At 30.2% G+C, this 19,034-nt stretch overlaps 1 protein-coding gene across 1 annotated transcript; it reads left to right on the top strand.

The window, feature by feature from the left end:
* The first annotated feature begins 1,541 nt into the window (after positions 1 to 1,541).
* LOC127132469 (uncharacterized) lies at positions 1,542 to 2,198 on the top strand. Its single transcript, XM_051061418.1, has one exon. It carries the CDS (start codon positions 1,626 to 1,628, stop codon positions 2,073 to 2,075), a length of 450 nt encoding a protein of 149 aa, XP_050917375.1. The 5' UTR covers positions 1,542 to 1,625; the 3' UTR covers positions 2,076 to 2,198.
* Positions 2,199 to 19,034: the final 16,836 nt, after the last annotated feature.

Genomic DNA, 19,034 nt, shown 5'->3' on the forward strand with positions numbered 1-19,034 from the left:
TTAGGAAAATTTCTGGTCAATTGGAAGCCTATTTAAAAGTGTATAATCGTTTATCCTTAATGTTATCATAGAATATTTTAATTTATAACTCTTACAATTGATTGGAACAAGTCTCTTAATGGTTGAAAACAGCTAGAAATCAAAATATTTCATTTTGAGTGTGTAATAATCAATTAGCCTAATCAATTATAACACTTATTTCGTCCATGGATTGTTTCCAAATTTAAATCATATTTTTTCCTTAAAAATAGAGAGTTCCTCTATCATTTCAAACCACTTAGAAAATGATCTTTGATCATAATTTCTCACTCTCACATCTTATACTATAAATCTCTCATTTTCTCACTTGATTTTCCTTAGTCCTTTGAAAGTGTTCTTATGATTAAGTGAGAATCTTTGTTTTGAGTAAGGGGTATATTTGCAATATAGTCAAGAGTGTATTATCTCTTGATTACAATATCTTTAGTAAGAAGTTATTTAATTGTGAGTTAAGCCAGTAAAATCTCTTGTTTGGTTTGAGAATTGTCTTAGAAGCCTCAATTTGATTCATGAATTTCTTTTGTTGCTAAAGCTCTTGTTTGATTTGCGAAGATCAACCATCAAAATCTCCATAGACGTTCCCGAGCTAAGCCCTGTGTAAAAGCTATGTCAACTTGAGATCAACCAGTGTGAAATCTCGTCTCTATGTAAAAGCTCTTGTTAACCATTAAACTTCATATCCTTATAAAAAGAGGTTCATAGACATATCCTATTAAAAACTCCTAAAGATAGTGAAAACTCATAAGAAGAATTCATGGAGAGAGGATTAGATCATCTTCGCTTAAACCGAGTCTCTATAATTCGTTGGTGTCTTTCTCCTTCCCTTATCTATTTTTTTACTTTTCAGTTATTTTCTATCCTATACTTTTCCATCTATTTCTTTATTCTTTATTCCGCTGCTTATTTCTTTGTTTGTTTTATCAATGATTTTAAACTCTACATTTCTCAAAGATTTTGATTTTAATATACATTTTTCAAACAACACAATTCATGCTCTCTTGTATTTGGAGTCTGGAAGTAAAAGGTCCTAACATAGATAGCCACGAACATAATAAAAACACTAGACAAAAGGAAAAACTCAAAGAATGGAAGGTCCAAAAGTTCCATGAACTAATATGAACCCCCGGATCAACATGAAAAAAGATCTCATTATTCTTTGACTTTTTAAACTAATTCAAAAATATCACAATTTTAATGTTATATGACTTTCTATTCCTCAAAATTTTATGATTTGATCTGTCAAAATATTTATCAATGATTTACAAATCATCTCTACTAAAATTGATCAAACATCATCTTTCCCAATAGTCCTCCATCAATATTGTGAAGTTGAGTTTCAAATTGGAATATTACATTTTGATAAAAACATTTTACTTAGCTGTAAAAAAAATATAAAACATTTTATTTTAATTTAGAGGGTGGCCACCACTAGCTATGGAAAATAAGGAATTAAATGTCCCATCTAATATACGGCAGTGGCAATTGTTGAAAATAACTGCAGATGTAAGACTAGTTTTACAAAATGAGATGTATATAACACCCCAACTACCACCTATGAAACCCCACAACAAAACAAATCAAAAACGATGTCGTTGATAACCGAAGAAATCAAATCGAAATCAGAGGTATACCATGGAGACAAAATCTGTCAACAGAAATCCAAAGAGTTTCTTCGAGATTTTGCTCTCCCCAACGGTCTATTACCATTGAAAGACATCACCGAAGTTGGTTGCAACAAGGAAACCGGTTTCGTTTGGCTGAAACAGAAGAAAAGCACAACACACAAATTTGAAAAGATTGGGAAAGTTACATCTTATGCCACTGAAGTCACAGCTCATGTTGAGAAAGGTAAGATTAAGAAACTGACTGGTGTTAAAACCAAAGAGCTTTTCATTTGGATTACACTTAGTGATATTTATGTTGGCGATCCACCCACCGGTAGAATCACTTTCCAAACTCCTGCTGGACTTTCTAGAACCTTCCCAGTTTCTGCTTTTGAAGTTGATGAGAAATCAACTGGTGTGAAAGAGATCTAGTTTTAGATCTCTGTTGAAATTTCAATGGAGCCTTATTAGTGTTATTAAAGTGGTGTACTATTAAACATCTCTATTGTTGTTTTCCAGTTGAAATTTAAATGAAATTAATTCTATGTTATTTTATTATTTTGTAGTTAAATCAATTGTTATTATTTTGAAATGTCCACCGACTAGATGACTTTATAGTGGAGAATTTGAATTCGAATGCGAATCTAGTTCCTCTTGGGTTCGGTTCGGTTCGGATGGTGCATGTTAACTTGTCCACTGACATATTTAATTTTTAATGTTTTAAAGAAAAATTTAATACATATAAAAATTTAAAAATTATTTATTTTACTGCATCCGGGCATATCAATTAAATTTATTATTTTTTAATTAATTTGTTTTTAAAAATCAAATAATATATTTTGTGCTATTCAGCCTTTCCTTTTGCATCTTTATATTATCCTGTTTATCTCCTCTTTCCATCCACCGAGCGGGTGTTGTATGTGCAACCAGTCTAAAACTTGAGTCCACATTTCCTTCAAGCGAGCACAAGAAAGGAGTCCACATTTCCTTCAAGCGAGCACAAGAAAGTTTCGCAGAAGCATTGCATCCAATAGTTCCATATTGCAAAAATAACATTCTTAATTAATTGCACCCTTCATGTATAGTAATGCTTCCAATAGTTCCATATTGCAAAAATAACATTCTTAATTAATTGCACCCTTCATGTATAGCTAAGAAACCTGACACTCCAATATTTGTTTCGCACTACTAAATTCATTATTGAATTAACAATCTTCTTAGTTAAGTATTCGGAAACAATATTATATATAATCAAGATTATATATAAATAAGAGACAAGAAATTGCGTTGCGATTCTTTTTTGAATGACAAAATCAATCCTCTTAAAAACTATATTCATTGTCCTAGGTGACACAACATTGCTATGCACAAGTCTTTGCACTCTGCGTAAAAGATCCACTATTTATGATGCTAGAAAACCAAAAGTGTCAAAGACAAATGATATGAAAGTATGTTGATTGTCGGAACACGCTTTCTCATGCTTTGCTACTCTACATGAAGCCGTTTTTGAGAGTTTTTTGTCCCATAGTAAAACCTTAAGTCCTCAGTCCCCACCGGTGTGAAAACTTCAATCAAAATTACACATGCATGTTTCTCTCCTACCCATTCATACACCAAAATATTTGTTGGCCTAAGGGTCGATATCCCCTCATGTGGGTCTGTCAAGAAATTTACAAGTGCCTCAATATCAAATAGGACTTCACTAATAAAGTCATGGCGGTATTTGAATATTGGAAGCTCCTTGCAATGAATAACGTGTTTTCTAAAATGTATCAAAGCACTCCTTTATGAAAAACAGGGCAAATCTCATCAATAGGAAATAAGGTAATCATAAGTCGATATTTAAGGATGGTACGGTACTACCAGGGACATATACTGGCCTAGACCGTCAATAAGGTTAACAAGGAGAAAATATCAAAAATTGCTTTCTGTCTTGTAGTCATGTCGAACTTCACATCCATGTCCTGAACACTTTTACTAAAAGAGGAACTCACCAAAATATGTTGTGCTATAGGGGGGATAATGTCCTTTCTAATAAAATCGCTAAGGTCAAAATCTGGAATCACATCGTTAAGACCATTCAAAACCCTGTCAAATTAAATGTTCATAGCATATATCCCACTGTCTCTCAATATATGATTTTGTAACACCCAAGATTGGACCCTAGAAGGCACAAAAAGAGGGGTGTTTGCGGGTTGAGTTGAATCTAATTTGATTAAATGCAATACCCAACTCAATCAATAATATTTGGGTTGGATTGACGGTTCTACCCGTACTTTTAAGATTTAAACCTGAACCAAACCAACCCGCTCATCAATGGATTGGGTTGGGTTTGCGGGGGCCAATCACTAAATATAAATTTCAAATTATAAATAAAACATCATTTCAATTAGCATATTTATTTTTAAAAAAATTTAAAAATTCATAAAATTTTAGTGTTTAATTTTAATAAAATATATTATTTAATACCTAAAAATTCTTTAGAGTTGAAATCAAGTCCAAAAACAAATATAAATGGTATAAAATATAATTTAAAGAATAAGATGCATCTCTCTTTAAATAAAAGAATTTGATCTCTCATATTTAATCTAGATTTAAATTTTTATAATTAATAAAAGCTATAATTATATTTAAAAAAATGTATGCATGTTAAAGACTATGCTAATAACCGATAAAAAAGTGAAATAAAATTAACATTTCATGTCAATGGGTTGAGTTCGCATATTTAAAATTTCAAACTCATTACTCGAATCGAATACCAATGGGTTTGAATGGGTTAGTTTGAGTTGAACTCGTACATGATTGAATTTCGTAAAAATAAAGACTGTGTTGGATTGAGTGAATGGGTTAACGGGTTGATCCGTACCCATGAATACCCCTATAAAAAAAGTGTATGATACAGCCTCTATTGCATAGTGTAAATCAAATTTCCCAACTCTAATAAATAAAGAAGTCACCTTTCATCGAAGATCCTTGAAGAAGAAAAGACATCCACCAACTACGATGTCTTCAACCACCTTTCTCAACTCTTTATCAAATTAAATAGATGTTTTCTTCCTACGATTAAATTAACATGTTTTAAGGTTAAAAAAAAGTTTGGAAAAATTTAAAGAAATCTCAACATGATTAGTTAAGTCAAAGTACTTTTTTTGATTGAGTAATGAAAATTTTATGACAAATTAAGTTAGAGTTTAAATGTTAAGGCATCTAGAGAGAAGCTTCCTTCCCTTACAAAGTGGAATTATCTTAAATCGTCCTATTGGTAATATATAAATATAATAATAATAATAATATAATAATAAATAATAATAATATAATAAATAATATAATAAATAATATCTAATAATAATAATAATATAATAATAATAATAATAATAATATAATATAAAATAATAATAATAATAATATAATAATAATAATATAATATATAATAATATAATAATAATAATAATAATATAATCTAATAATATAATAATAATAATATAATATAATAATAATATAATAATATAATATAATAATAATAATATAATAATAATAAATAATATATAAAATAATAATAATATAATAATAATAATAATAAATATAATAAATAATAATAATAATAATATAATAATAATAATAATAATAATAAGATAATAATAATAATAATAATAATAATAATAATAATAATAATAATATATAATAATAATATAATAATAATATAATAAATAATAAATAATAATAAGAATAATAATAATAATAATAATAATAAATAATAAAATATAATAATAATATAATATAATAATAATAATAATAATAATAATATAATAATAATATAATATAATAATAATAATAATAATATAATATAATAATAATAATATAATAATAATAAAATAATAATAATAAATAATATATATAATAATAATAATAATAATAATAATAATAATAATAAAATAATATAAAATAATAATATAATAATAATAATAATAATAATAATAATAATAAATAATAATAATAATAATAATAATAAAATACTATAATAATAATACTAATAATAATAATAATAATAAATAATATAATAATAATATAATAATAATAATAATAATAATAATAATTAATATAATAATAATATAAATAATAATAATATAATAATAATAATAATAATAATAAAACAAAATAATAATAATAATAATAACAATAATAATAACAATAACAATAATAATAACAATAACAATAACAATAATAATAACAATAACAATAATAATAATAATAATAATAATAATAATAACAATAATAATAACAATAATAATAATAATAATTAATAATAATAATAATAATAATAATAATAATAATAATAATAATAATAATAATAATAAAAAAAGATCACAAAAAGTGGGTAGATCACATTTAAGGAGTCTAACTGTAACTTGTGATGTTTACTTGCAATTTAGTTTCAACTTACTTTTTCGTCTGTCCCATCCCAACCATTTTTCTTACGATAAAAACTTTCTTTTTAAGTAATCAGATATTTAGATTTCTTTGACACAAAGACATTGTTTTTAAGGCAAAAATTAATATACAGAAAGAGAGAGATGATATGGACTTTAAAATAAAAATGATAATAGAAAGATACCAAGTACTAGTAGGTTTTTATTAAGATCATTAGTAGATGTATAGACTTCATTCCACGGAACAATTAAAACTAATGATGTCAATTTTGTGTATAAAATTATTCTTTTTTTTATAGATATGAGAAATAAAAAAGAAAAATACTAAGGAGTGTCTCAGTTATTCGTACTAATGAAATTTTAAAAAATTATATGTATTCAATAATTTGAAAATTAAAATAATTAATTAATTTTTAAAAATATTTATTTGGAATTCTCCGTTGGAATCACCCATAAAAAAAGACATTGATTGTGTCATAAATATACAACTAAACCATCTATTTCTAAATGTTATATGGACTAGTTTAGAGTCACTATCTAACCACAAATATGCCCAACCTTTTTCAACGACAATTTCAACATCCCTCATTGCTCCAAATAATTCAGCATGTCCAACCTTTTGAGGAACCACCACTTGATCTAAAACTGTTACCACACGAAACTTGAGCAGAGGACCCTGACGTGTGACATATGGTGTCACATTTAGTCCAACATGTGAGAAGAGGTTGCAAAAACATTTCTTTTATGGAACTATTTGGACGATGGGACTTAACATCCAAGGCTTTAAGCACCACAAAGTCTCTAATGGAGCTAGAGTTATAAGCCTTGGACCTATTACCAACATGTTTAACATTTGAGCTTATCAAAAGATGAGCACTTTTCTAGTGAATGGTTTTATTGTTGAACCGTTTTTGGTTTCTGCTGAATCACATTGTATTGAAAATGGCAACGAGGACAAGGTTACTTATCAAGTACGAGTATGAATCTCATATCGGATGAAAAAATTGATGTTGAACACTTTATAAGTGAGAAGACTTATAGACTCGTGCCTTAAAGTTTTGGATTAATATGTGGTATCTCTCACTTGTGTGGTTACTCCTAAAGCCTGATGTGATGATCCTCGTACCCTCTCATGCCCCAACAGTGGTATCAGAGTCTGGTTCGACTGAAGCTCCTTATATCGAAAGTCTTCATGACAATGACATTCAGACGGCGTGTTCAGTTGAGGCCATCCAACGAATATGGATGAAAAAGCTTCCATTTGAGGGAGAACATACCCACAAGAATGGAGGGACTCACAGTTGAGGGAGAAATTGTTGGTTATCAAATGTGAGTATGAGTCCCACATCGGATGAAAAAGTGAATGTTGAACAATCTATAAGTGAGAAGATCCATAGACTCAATGCCTTAAGGTTTTTGGTTAATATGTGGTGTTTTGGGTTAATATGTGATGTCTTTGTTACTTATGTGATTGCTCCTAATGCCCGGTGTGACGATCCTCAAATCCCCCAATGCCCTAACAGACAACAACTTGACAGTGCTTGATAATCCAAATTTAATTGAAAGAGATGACAATTGTAAATTCAAGCTTTCAATGAAGATATTTTGATGAAGACAATCAAGATTGTGAAGACATTATCAAATGTTAAAGTATGAAAAAACTATTCAAATGACTATGTTATGGGTGATCAAATAAGATGGTAAAAATGGTATCTCATGGTGCATATACCCTTAAGTGTTCAATATATCTAAAATGAATCCATGTTATATCTCATAAATCATGTAATTGCATTTTAGACTTAGAACTTTTTTGCATAATTTTCTTTAAAAGAAAAACTCATTTCTAAGCCAATCGATTGTATGAGATAAGCAATCAATTGACATGAGTTCAAATTTCAAAAAAAATTCAACGTATTTAAAGGTGCAATTGATTGTCTATCTCTTGCAATCGATTGCCACTATCAATTTTCTGAAAAATACTTATTTGATATGCATCTTTTAATGACACTTTCATTGTATCTTTTCATAACAATTTCACACCTTATCATAATTAATCAAGAGCTATGTCTTGATTCAAAAGGGTATGAATGGTCATATAAATAAAGAGTATTTTATCTTATCAAATTCACCATTTTCAAAATTGTCTTCATAAGTATTTCATTGTATCTCATTGCATAAGTAATTTTCAATCATTAAGAACTTGTGCATTATTTTCATAAATCAAATAACGTGAAAGTTCTTGAGCACTTAAAGATATATTATGATATACCATAATTCTTGAAAGGGAATAAATCCTTCTATCAGGATTTATTATATCCTACTGCTTCAAACTTATATTTATCAAAAAATAGATATTTGTACCAGTACCTTGTTGTCTTGGATTGTTGGAAACAAAAGTGTTGGAAAAAGAAATAATTATTTTCTTTTTCTGTGTTGTAAAATTACAAGGTGGTTTGCCTTGTTAATTTAGTTAGAAGCTTGTGTATAGAAGTTAGGTATAGACTTGTACAAAGTTCTAACAATAGTAAAATCTCTTATAGTGGTAACGAGACTAGATGTACTCTCGGATTGTGAGGGGAATTAGTACAAACCTCTTGTGTTCTTTATTTTTCCGCATTTTAATACTTTCATAATCTAACATCAAACCAGTAAAATAAAGATACACTCCTCAAAAAATAAAATAAAAATTCAAAGTACCTAATTCAACCCCCCCTTAGGTGCATTATATACTTACGACAATGATGCAATTTCATAGTCAAACTACAAACTTGCAGGAAAGAATATTTGCTTAGTAGTTTATGCCTTATCTTGCATAAATCACATTTGGAGGGAGATAACAATCTATGGTGGACAAATTCTCATTAGTGAAAACTTTGTTATGAAACACTCGTGATGCAAACATAGACTTGAAGGGAGGTATATCATTTGACAAATGATTTTGGCCCATTTCAGGTTATGACCTGCTGAGCTTTGGAAATGAATCAGAGGTAGAATGTTTTCAAATTAAAAAGTATTTCTTCTCTTCGATCAGAATACAAGTGCTTTGGATCATCTAATGTAAATCTGGAAAAAAATTGAGTTGGATAAGGAAGAATACTCAAGATTGAATTAACAATGACGTCATTGACCTTAGCTTGCAGGAATTGGTGCATATATGCAAGAATTTTTAGAGTGATAACAAATTGTTCACATAGCCAACAATCAATCCAAAGTTTATTGTTTATTGTTTTACTATCGCCTTGTAGCCATAATGAGTTATGTAGAATGACGTGAAACTGAGATTTAAACCACACAAAAAAATATATGACATTTAATGATTCCATTATTTCTAATGACTATGTTCCTAAGAAAGGAAGCCCACTAACTATTGGATTGGAATAGATTCCAATAAATTTTTAGGTTAGAAAAAATATTTATTTTTGAGAGAGGCCTAATATCTAACCCTCTCTCAGCTTAAGTTCATAGTTTTATGTTTAAACATATTTTGATGATTGACTCAATAAGATCAGATATTCTAAACATCATCATAGAATTAACCCGAATCAAAAAGTGTCATATGATCTGAAACTTCAAATATTTTTATCTTATTAGGATCATGTTATAAATAGTGATGAATCTCTCTTAATATTAAAATATACACACACAAATAGTTTTCCACGCATCTCTCTTTCAAAATCTCTTAAGAAAACTTTTTTTGAATCTTTTTTTTATCTTGGATTCTAGATTATGAAGCGTTTCTCATCCCATAATCGATTACTAATGTCTTATAATTAATTATGAACTATATCTCGTTGAGTAATCAATTATGGCTTCTGTATAATCAATTAAGGTGCATATCAAAGAAGATGTTTCTTAAAATTCTTTTGAATAATCGATTATAAACATACCGTAATTGATTATGGACTGGATACATAGGTAATATGAGTTTAAATGTTTCATTAAACAATCCTCCATATTTAAATAGTGAATGACATGATTACTGGAAATAAAAAATGACATCTTTATTGAAGGAATGTGAGGATAGTCTGTCACACTATGTTTTTAGTAGTTAATTTCTCTATTTTAAGTACATTTATCGTTAATGCATTTATGTTTTGACCAATTAGGTTCATAGATGTTCATCTAACAAGCCATAATTAATATAAGTTTAGCTACTTATAGTAATAGGAACCATAACTAAAAAAAATAAAGAAACAATACATGAATCTCCGGTTAGAAGTTGGCTTCCGATGACAAAAACCTTTGTTCCAGAGCTTCAAACTTTGTCTTGTCATCAAAATTATGTACCAAAATCTCCCCACCTTTTTTTCGTCTATATTTCCCCTTTTTATAGAAGTAAAAATGTGTCGAGAAAAAGGTTACATCGCGCCACGATGTGTTGTGTGAGAAAAGGATTGCACCACGATCACTTTTCATCGCGACGCAATATGAAGCAAATCTCGCCACAATGTGCACACGGAAATTTCTAGTGTCAAATTGTCTTTTTTCCTTCACAACTCTTCACATTTTATCCAAATTCCTTCACTTCTTCATTTTTCTCCAATTTCTTACTCAAACTTAAACATAATCAACTAAAAATGACTAAGAATATATGCAAAAATGCTTATAAAAAATACATGATAATAAGGTGTCATCAGTGTACCCCCCATAGTGGCTGCAATATGTTGGTGTTTTCCCTTATTCACCCATACCTCTTCATTACTATCCTATTCACCGTTAGTCACAGAATCAACCTCCTTGTACGGAGACTTGTTCTTAGGCGACTCTTCTCGATCCCTCTCGGCGCCTTTGGTGTATTCAAACAAGTTACCTCTCTTTATCAAGCCCTTGATTACATCCTTTAGTTGGATGTAGTCATTAATGCTGGACATGCGACTCCATGCACAAGAGGGGGGGGGGGGGGGGATTGTGGAAGTTTGAAAAAAATTGGTTTAAAGCAAAATCATTTGATAAGTCAAAGTTTCAAATAATTTTATGATAAACATTTCAGATACAACGTTAATTCAAAGTAAAGAGATAAAGGAAGAGAAATAAAACCGAAGAATTATACAAGTTCAAAAAATAAGAACTAATCATATCCCCCAAGAATTGATCGTTACAATAGCCATTATGCTTGAGAGCTTTTAGAAGGTTAAGCCCACAAACCCCCTTATATATGAAAATGAAATTTCAAGCTTACTACTAACCAAACAATGAACATGACTTGAAGTGGTTAACCTTTACACCAAAAGGAGATTTTGTACTGGCTGATCTTGAACCAAAATCAAGTTTTTTGTTAGGTATCCACCGAACATAACTGTGGATTTATGTAGGCTGACCACCAGCCAAGGAGGAGTTTTGGGTTGGCTACAGGCTGACAATGAACCAGGAAAAAGTTTTAAGTTAATTATCCTCCAAACTGAACTGAGATTTATATCGGGATGATCTCGAACCTACTAAGTTTTTGTATTCAGATGAACACAGACACCAAGTAATATTTTACACCAAGTTGATCTCAAGTTGATAAAGCTTTCAGTCGTGCTAAGCTCAAGAACATTTATGGAGATTTTTATTGGTTGATCTTCACGAACCAAAAGAGAACTTTTTATTCAATGGTGGAGTTCACGAACCAAACAGAGATTAAGACTAATCCCCAAATACAAATAAGATCTTTTTAAATGGGTTACCTCCCAACCAAAATTATCACTTCCCTAGGAAATATTATTTACTCAATATAGAAATCTACTCTTGGTAAATTTAAAATTTGGCCCTCACCAAAAATAATATTTCTCACTAGACTCAAAAATACTCTCCAAACACTATGGCTAAAGTATGTGAGAAAAAATATGAAATATTTATAGAGGTTATGAGTGAAGTGAAAAGTGATTTTTTTATTACCTTTTTTGGATGTTGAAAGATGACATATAAGCTCTCTATTTATAGGTCAAGACATGGTGTAAATTTGGGAACAATTTGTGAGCGAAATTAGTGATCTAATTGATTAAGTGCAATTAATCGATTTTTGTGGCAAAAAAATGGAAGGTTTAGATATAGAGACTTTTCCGTTCAATTATAGACTCAATTATTCACTATATATTTGATTAGGCCAAATATATAATCGATTAGAGAGTTGTAAAAAGTCTCATAATCAATTGAACAATTTTCTAATCAATCGACTAGGCCCTAAAAATAATTTTTGGTGATTTTAAATTAAAACATGAGAGGTTTCCTAATATTTTTATTATGTGTATGAAATATCCATAATACTTTCAAAAAATCCGTTGTGTCTTTACCAAACACTAATGACTCAAACGAACACGATAAGACGAGCTTTCACACTTATTGTCTTTAAAACTCTGAAGCTTTAAGTCTTGACGTCATTATATTTGATTTTAGAATCACAAAAGACCTTTGAGTCTTCTTGATGAGTCTTGAGATATCTTCAGGTTAATTACAATCATATGAGAGATTGAAAGATTATAAACCCTAAATCTCCACCTAAGAGTTGATGGATTGCAATGTTGACTTTAAAAAAATGTTCAGCTTGATTCAGGAAGATAGTTTGATCAACCATCTTGTGCATATTTGATCTCTTGAGCTATTTCTTCAGAAGCTTATTGACTTCAAGTATTGTCATCATAAAAATTAAGCAACTACTGGTTGACTTGGATTCTTACTATTCATAGGCTTTACCATCTTGGATCACTTCTTGATTATACCTGCAAGCACATAGATTCATATTCTCCCCCTTTTTTAAAGATGAAAACGCATCTCTTAAAGAGGTGGCAAAAAAGGAAATAAATAGATAAAATTTGGAGTGGTTAAACTCCCCTTCACATGAGTATAGAGTATACTTTACTCTGCCCGAGAGTATACTTATCCCCCTTTGTCATAATCAAAAAGACGGGTAAAGATGCTAGACATAATTTGTAAATATGCAAGCATATAGATCACATAGATCTAAACATATTTTACTAAGGAAGTGGCAAACATTACTTCACTAATTTAAATACTATAACTCAAATTACAGAAAGCGGGAATTTAAGTAATTATAGAAAGCGGGAAAATAGGGAAAATTAAACACACTTAAAAGATAAAACTAAGGCACGAAAATGAGACAACTCTTCAGTATCCTCATCATAATCAATGAACATTCCTGGAGCTAGATGCCTTAACTCTTGGGCGAAGTGAAAGACCAAGAAGTTGATATTCTCATTAGTTTGCTTTAGTCTCTTAATGATGCTCTTGAGTAGATCTTTAGTTAAGTGTGTTTCATGGACATCATAATCATAATCTTCTAAACTTATGGGACCTTTTTGATCTTGTTGTTCCACACTTATTTTCTTCTATTTGGGAGGCTTTTGAATCACTTTCCCATTGATAATTTCATACCACATCATTCCTAGTGTTGCTTCTCCTATTTTTGTTGCATATTACACGAATTCTTACTCTTTAAATTTACATCTGGTGTGTTCCATAATATTCGTGATCAAGTTACTATATGGTAAGCATGTACTTTTCCTTTTCCTTCCCAACGTGTTATATCACTGCACTTTCCCAGTTAGTCTCAAACTTGTTAGAAAACATCCACATTATTGTAACATCTGACTTGGTTAAGTGGTTGAAGTTGTTTTTTCTTGGAAATAGTATATTATTGGAATCATAATTAATTAGTCTAACATCCAAGCCCATAGAGCCTACCATGAATGGAGAGGATACCGGTGATTTTAGATTCAACAGAAAAGAGGAGGCATCACTTTTGTAGTTGAAATTACCACCTTCTTCCTGTTCATCTGGCTTGAAGTAGGGTCCATCATAGGGTATATCTAAAATATAATAAAAACAATTCAAAGGAAGAGATATCTCGTGTTTTCTTATTTCGAAGTAGATGATCCCATCAGTGGAGTAGAGATTCGAAAAGAACATCTTGACTAAGGATCAATACACTATCTTTAGAGAGCTACAAATGAATGTTGTTAAGTTCAATTCTTCAAAAATATCGAAGAGTTCACATTATTGAAAGATTCCACCATCCAAGGTGTTAATTTCTAATACCGTCTGATTTGCAAATTCTTGAAAGAATTTACCTTCTTGTTCATGGGAATAGAAATCATCATTGAGAAGAACAAGAGAGACGAATCTCAACCTCTTAGGTGCCATGATGATGATGATGGAATACTAAAGTAGTCTTCTTAAAAACACAGAGAAAGAACAAAAATAGAGAAGGAAAATATAGAAAATAATGATGCAAAAGAATATGATTAACTAATTATAGTGTTCCTTCTAACGGATTGGGCATGCAAACACTTCACAAAATCTTTTAAGATTTGGGCCAAAAAATATTAGAACTAAATCATTATAAAACAATCCATTTAATTGATTATGTTTATGCCCTAATTGAGTAGGTAATGATGATTTTGCATGTTCTCTATTAATTCTCTAATTTGATTTGCTTGGAGGCGAAGATATAATATGTTTTTCTTTGAAATTTGAAACACAAGTATCATATAATCGATTATTTCCTTGGTTTCAGACTCCTTGGTATTTTTGGACCTTGGGTTGAAATTTGACTTTGCCATACTATTTTTACACCTTTTCCATTCAGATTACACCCATTTCTCTAAAAATGCTAAAAACTCAAATATTTCATTAGTGATAATAATTATTAATTGATGAGAAAATACTAAACCACTTATTTAGAGGATTAATTTGAGTTTTCTGATTATTCAACCTCTAAAAAACATACTACCTTAAACATTAAGTAACCTTGATAAGAAAAACTCCCCATTTCGAGGAATGATAAAACAATATCTTAAATCCTTCTTTGTAAATGGTTGGATATGAGAGTTAGTTAAAACCACAAGATAGATAAATCCATTACAAACTTATATTCTCAACCTCTAAGATGTTAACTCATCATTATAGATCATAAGTGTTGCGACCATCCTCAACAAAAACTGCTTTGATCATGCCTCACAATCATCTTCTTTGTGAAAATCTTTCAAGAAAACTTGCTCATCTTATTCATTGGAAGAACATTCTTCAAATATTCTACTAGAGGTTGATTGTCCAAGTTTACTCCTTGATGTTAAGTCTCTGGATATATATTATTTAACACTTCTTCCTCATTTCTACTTTAGAAGATTCCATTAGATGAAACTTCTTCCATTTCTTCTTCGTATTCTCTTCAAGATGAAGTTTCTCGATTGTATATTGAATACTCTATGATCATTTAATCGTGTAGAATTTTCTTTCTAAGGAGATAACTAAATTTAACTTTTCTTCTTCTTCTTCTTCAAAAGATTTCTTTGATGAAGTTCCTAGAGATTATTCTAACTTTAAACTCATGCCTTCATCCTTTAACAGTTGAATTAAATCATTCAATTTCTTAATGATTTCTTCCTTCTTGTATTTTTCTTGAAAATCACAAATATTTCCATCTCTCGATTTAAGGATTGGATTAGGTTTTTGATTCCAATTCTTAATTCTTAGATATTTGTTAATGACGAAGGTTCTAACATGGTTTCTAAAATTTCTAAGCATTTAAAAACATTTGTGAAATAAAAATTCATCTTCTTTATCTCGTGTGTTCATTCCCTCTTATTCAATACTTGGAGAAACTCCATATATCATTTCAAGAGTGTCTCACATTTTCGTGGCATTATTACACTTAACTACATAAAGAAATTAATTTTCATTTCAAGACATAAACCAATTTTTTTTTAGATTTAGAACTAATTTTAAACTTTCTCTTTTCCTCTCTGGTCCAAAGAAATTCCAGTTTATCTGCTACTTCACCATTAATACAATTAGTAGGGATACATTGACCATTTATTAACGCTTCTCACAATTTAAGATTAATATTTTGAATGAAAATTTTAAATCTAGCTTTACATAATTCAAACCTATCACCATTAAACGATGTAGGTGTGTTTAGGAAAGTCCTCTTATTAAAAATAGTGTTGGAAGCCATCTTCCTCTTAAGACGATTAGTCTTTAAACGGGAGTTAGAATCTGGTATCACTTGTTGAACATGAGACTCAATACACAAGGGGGTGGGGGTGAATTGTGGAGGTTTGAAAACCGTTAGTTTAAAATAAATTAATTTGATAAATCATAGTTCATTTTATGAAAATTGTTGAAGATGCAACGGAAATTCAAAGTAAATAACGTGAAAGTAAGGAGATAAGGGAAGAGAAATAACACCGGAGGATTATACATGTTCGGCCAAGAAGACCTAATCCTATTCCCAAGAATTGATCTTAAGAGTATCCAATATACTTGAGAGTTTTTAGAAGGTTAAACCCACGATCCCCATAATACAGGGAAATGAAGTTTTAGGGTTTCTTCTAACAAAAAAACTGACACGGATTGAAGCAGTTGGTTTTAACACCAAACATAGATTTTGCATAGGCTGATCTCTAACCAAGAAGGAGTTTTGGGTTTTCTATCCTTTGAAACAAACCAGGGTTTTACACAGGTTGAACAATAACCAAAAAGGAGTTTTTGGTTGGCTATCCTCCAAATGGGAATAAGATTTTGTAAAGCTGACCATGAAACAAGAAAGATGTTTAAGTTGGTTATCCTCCGAATCAAACCGAGATCATACTGGCGTGATCTCGAAAATACTCAGTTTTTATACCGAGTTGAACTCAAACACCAAGTGAGGTTTTACATCAGCTGAACTCATACCGATATAGCTTTTAACCAGGCTGAGCTCATGAACTGTTGTGGAGATTTTTATTGGGTGATCTTCATGAACCAAAATAGAGTTTTTTCTTCAATGACATAACTTATGAACCAAATGGAGACTAAGACTAATCCCCATATACAAATAAGAGATTTTTAAATAGTTTATCTCCCAACGAAAATTATCAGTTTCTAAGGAAAAATTATTTACTCGAGAGAAATCTACTCTTAGTAAATTTACAATTTTTTCTACACCTAGAAGAATATTCCTCACTAGACTCAAGAACACTCTCAACACATTATGGCTAAAATATGTGTGAAAAATATGACAGATTTAGAGAGTTTATGAGTGAAGTGAAAAGTGATATTCTTTTACCTTTTCTGGTTGTTGAAAAATGATGAAAAAACTCTTTATTTATAGGCAAAGAGATTGTGTAATTTGGGATACAATCCATGTTCTAAATTAATGACCTAATTGATTAGGCAATATAAATAATTGACTATTATTTCCCAAAATGGAAGGTTTAGATATATAGTAATTACTAATCATTAAGAGAGTGTCACAATCAATTATAGACTAAATTATCCATCATCTAATCGATTATGCCAAAGATCTAATCGATTAGACAATTTCAAAAAGTCTCCTAATCAATTAGTTAGGTCCCCAAAACAATTTTTTTGTGATTTTAAGGCTTCTAAATGTTTTTAGTATGTGTGTGTTGTTTAGCCATAATACTTCCAAAAATACCCATGTGTCTTTACAACACACTGATTACTCAAACAGACACGATCATACAAGCTTTCAGATTTCCTATCTTTCACAGTCTGGAGCTTCAAGAATTGGCGTCATTATTTTTTATTTTAGAATCACACAAGAAATTTGAGTCTTCTTGATGAGGCTTGAGGTATCTTCATGCAAGTTACCATCATCTGAGAGATTGAAAGATTAAACGACTAGTGATCATAAACCCCAAGTGTTTGATAAGTGGTTATTTATACACCTTATTGTGTGTTTTTATCATTAGTAATTATGCTTTCTTTCATTGTTTTATTTCACTTTTATGCGCTTTTGGTGTGTTTTATGTTTTCAGCTAATAAGGAGTTCCATGATTCGAAGTGGAACGAAAAAGGACTGAAAAATTGTAAGAAGAGGAGTCCCTCAATATACAAAACCCTAGAACAACACAACATGGTCGTGTCCCTTGACATGGGCCATGGTGTCTTGAAGTGCCTCGCCCATACATCAAATTCGAGGACAACATGGGCATGCCGTGTTCCTTGACATGAGTCATGTTGTTCCTAGACCCCCTCCTTATATTTTCATAGAACAACATAGGTAAGCAGTGTTTCCTAACACTACTCGTGTTCAACCCAACGCCATATATGATTTCTTGAAGTTTTAGACGTTTTATGATTGTTGGTGCCTCCAAACTGTTCAAATTTGAATACTTTACGACCTTAAGTGCCATTTACATGAAATTACGGCCTTGAATGCTATTAGTAGCTATAAATAAGCCTTGAATAATTGTTAGCAATCATCTTGTTTTAACTTCACATTACTCTAGGATTATTTTCCATCTTTGAAGCTTCTGTTCTAAGTTTTTGTTTATTATTTTAATGCAATTTCTTGCAAGAACACTCAAGCATTATTAAAGCTTTTTCTTATAATTCAAAGCATTGTCTTCATTCAGGTTTACTTTTTCCATTTCTATTGCTTTGATTTTATATGCTTGTTATGTCTGTATTTTGTTTAATTGCGGAAAATATCACTATGAGTGACTAGTTAATTAGGGACAAGGGGTCATGATACCTATCTCTTGATGAACCCTAGTTGATTTATCTGTATGCAAAAAATGAGAAAAATAAATAGTAATGGATATTTTAGAATCTGAATACACAAACATATTCGTGTCGATTGTGAAAGCAAAGGAAATTCAGATACCGATCATGTACTAAAAGGTAATGATTTGGTATCTAAATGAGGATTGCTAAAACACTGAGTTCGAGGAGCAACTGACAAGGTGACTTGATATCGATTGAGAAACAATTGAGTTCAAGACACCCACGTGACATGGTGTCTCACTCTTGATTGAAAAAGCCTTACAGCCGTGATAAAAGATGAGTTCTCAGATGAATGATTTGGGCTAGCGAAAGTAGACGAATTATTCATCCGAGAGAATACACACACTACGAAAGTAGGTGTTATATAAAATTTTGTCTATTTTCTACAACTCGTTGTGTTTTTATCGTATTCGATTCAGAGAGTCAATTGGGTATGTCAAGATAGGTAATCACA

Source organism: Lathyrus oleraceus, chromosome 3 (assembly GCF_024323335.1).
Source record: "Lathyrus oleraceus cultivar Zhongwan6 chromosome 3, CAAS_Psat_ZW6_1.0, whole genome shotgun sequence".
NCBI lineage: Eukaryota > Viridiplantae > Streptophyta > Magnoliopsida > Fabales > Fabaceae > Lathyrus > Lathyrus oleraceus.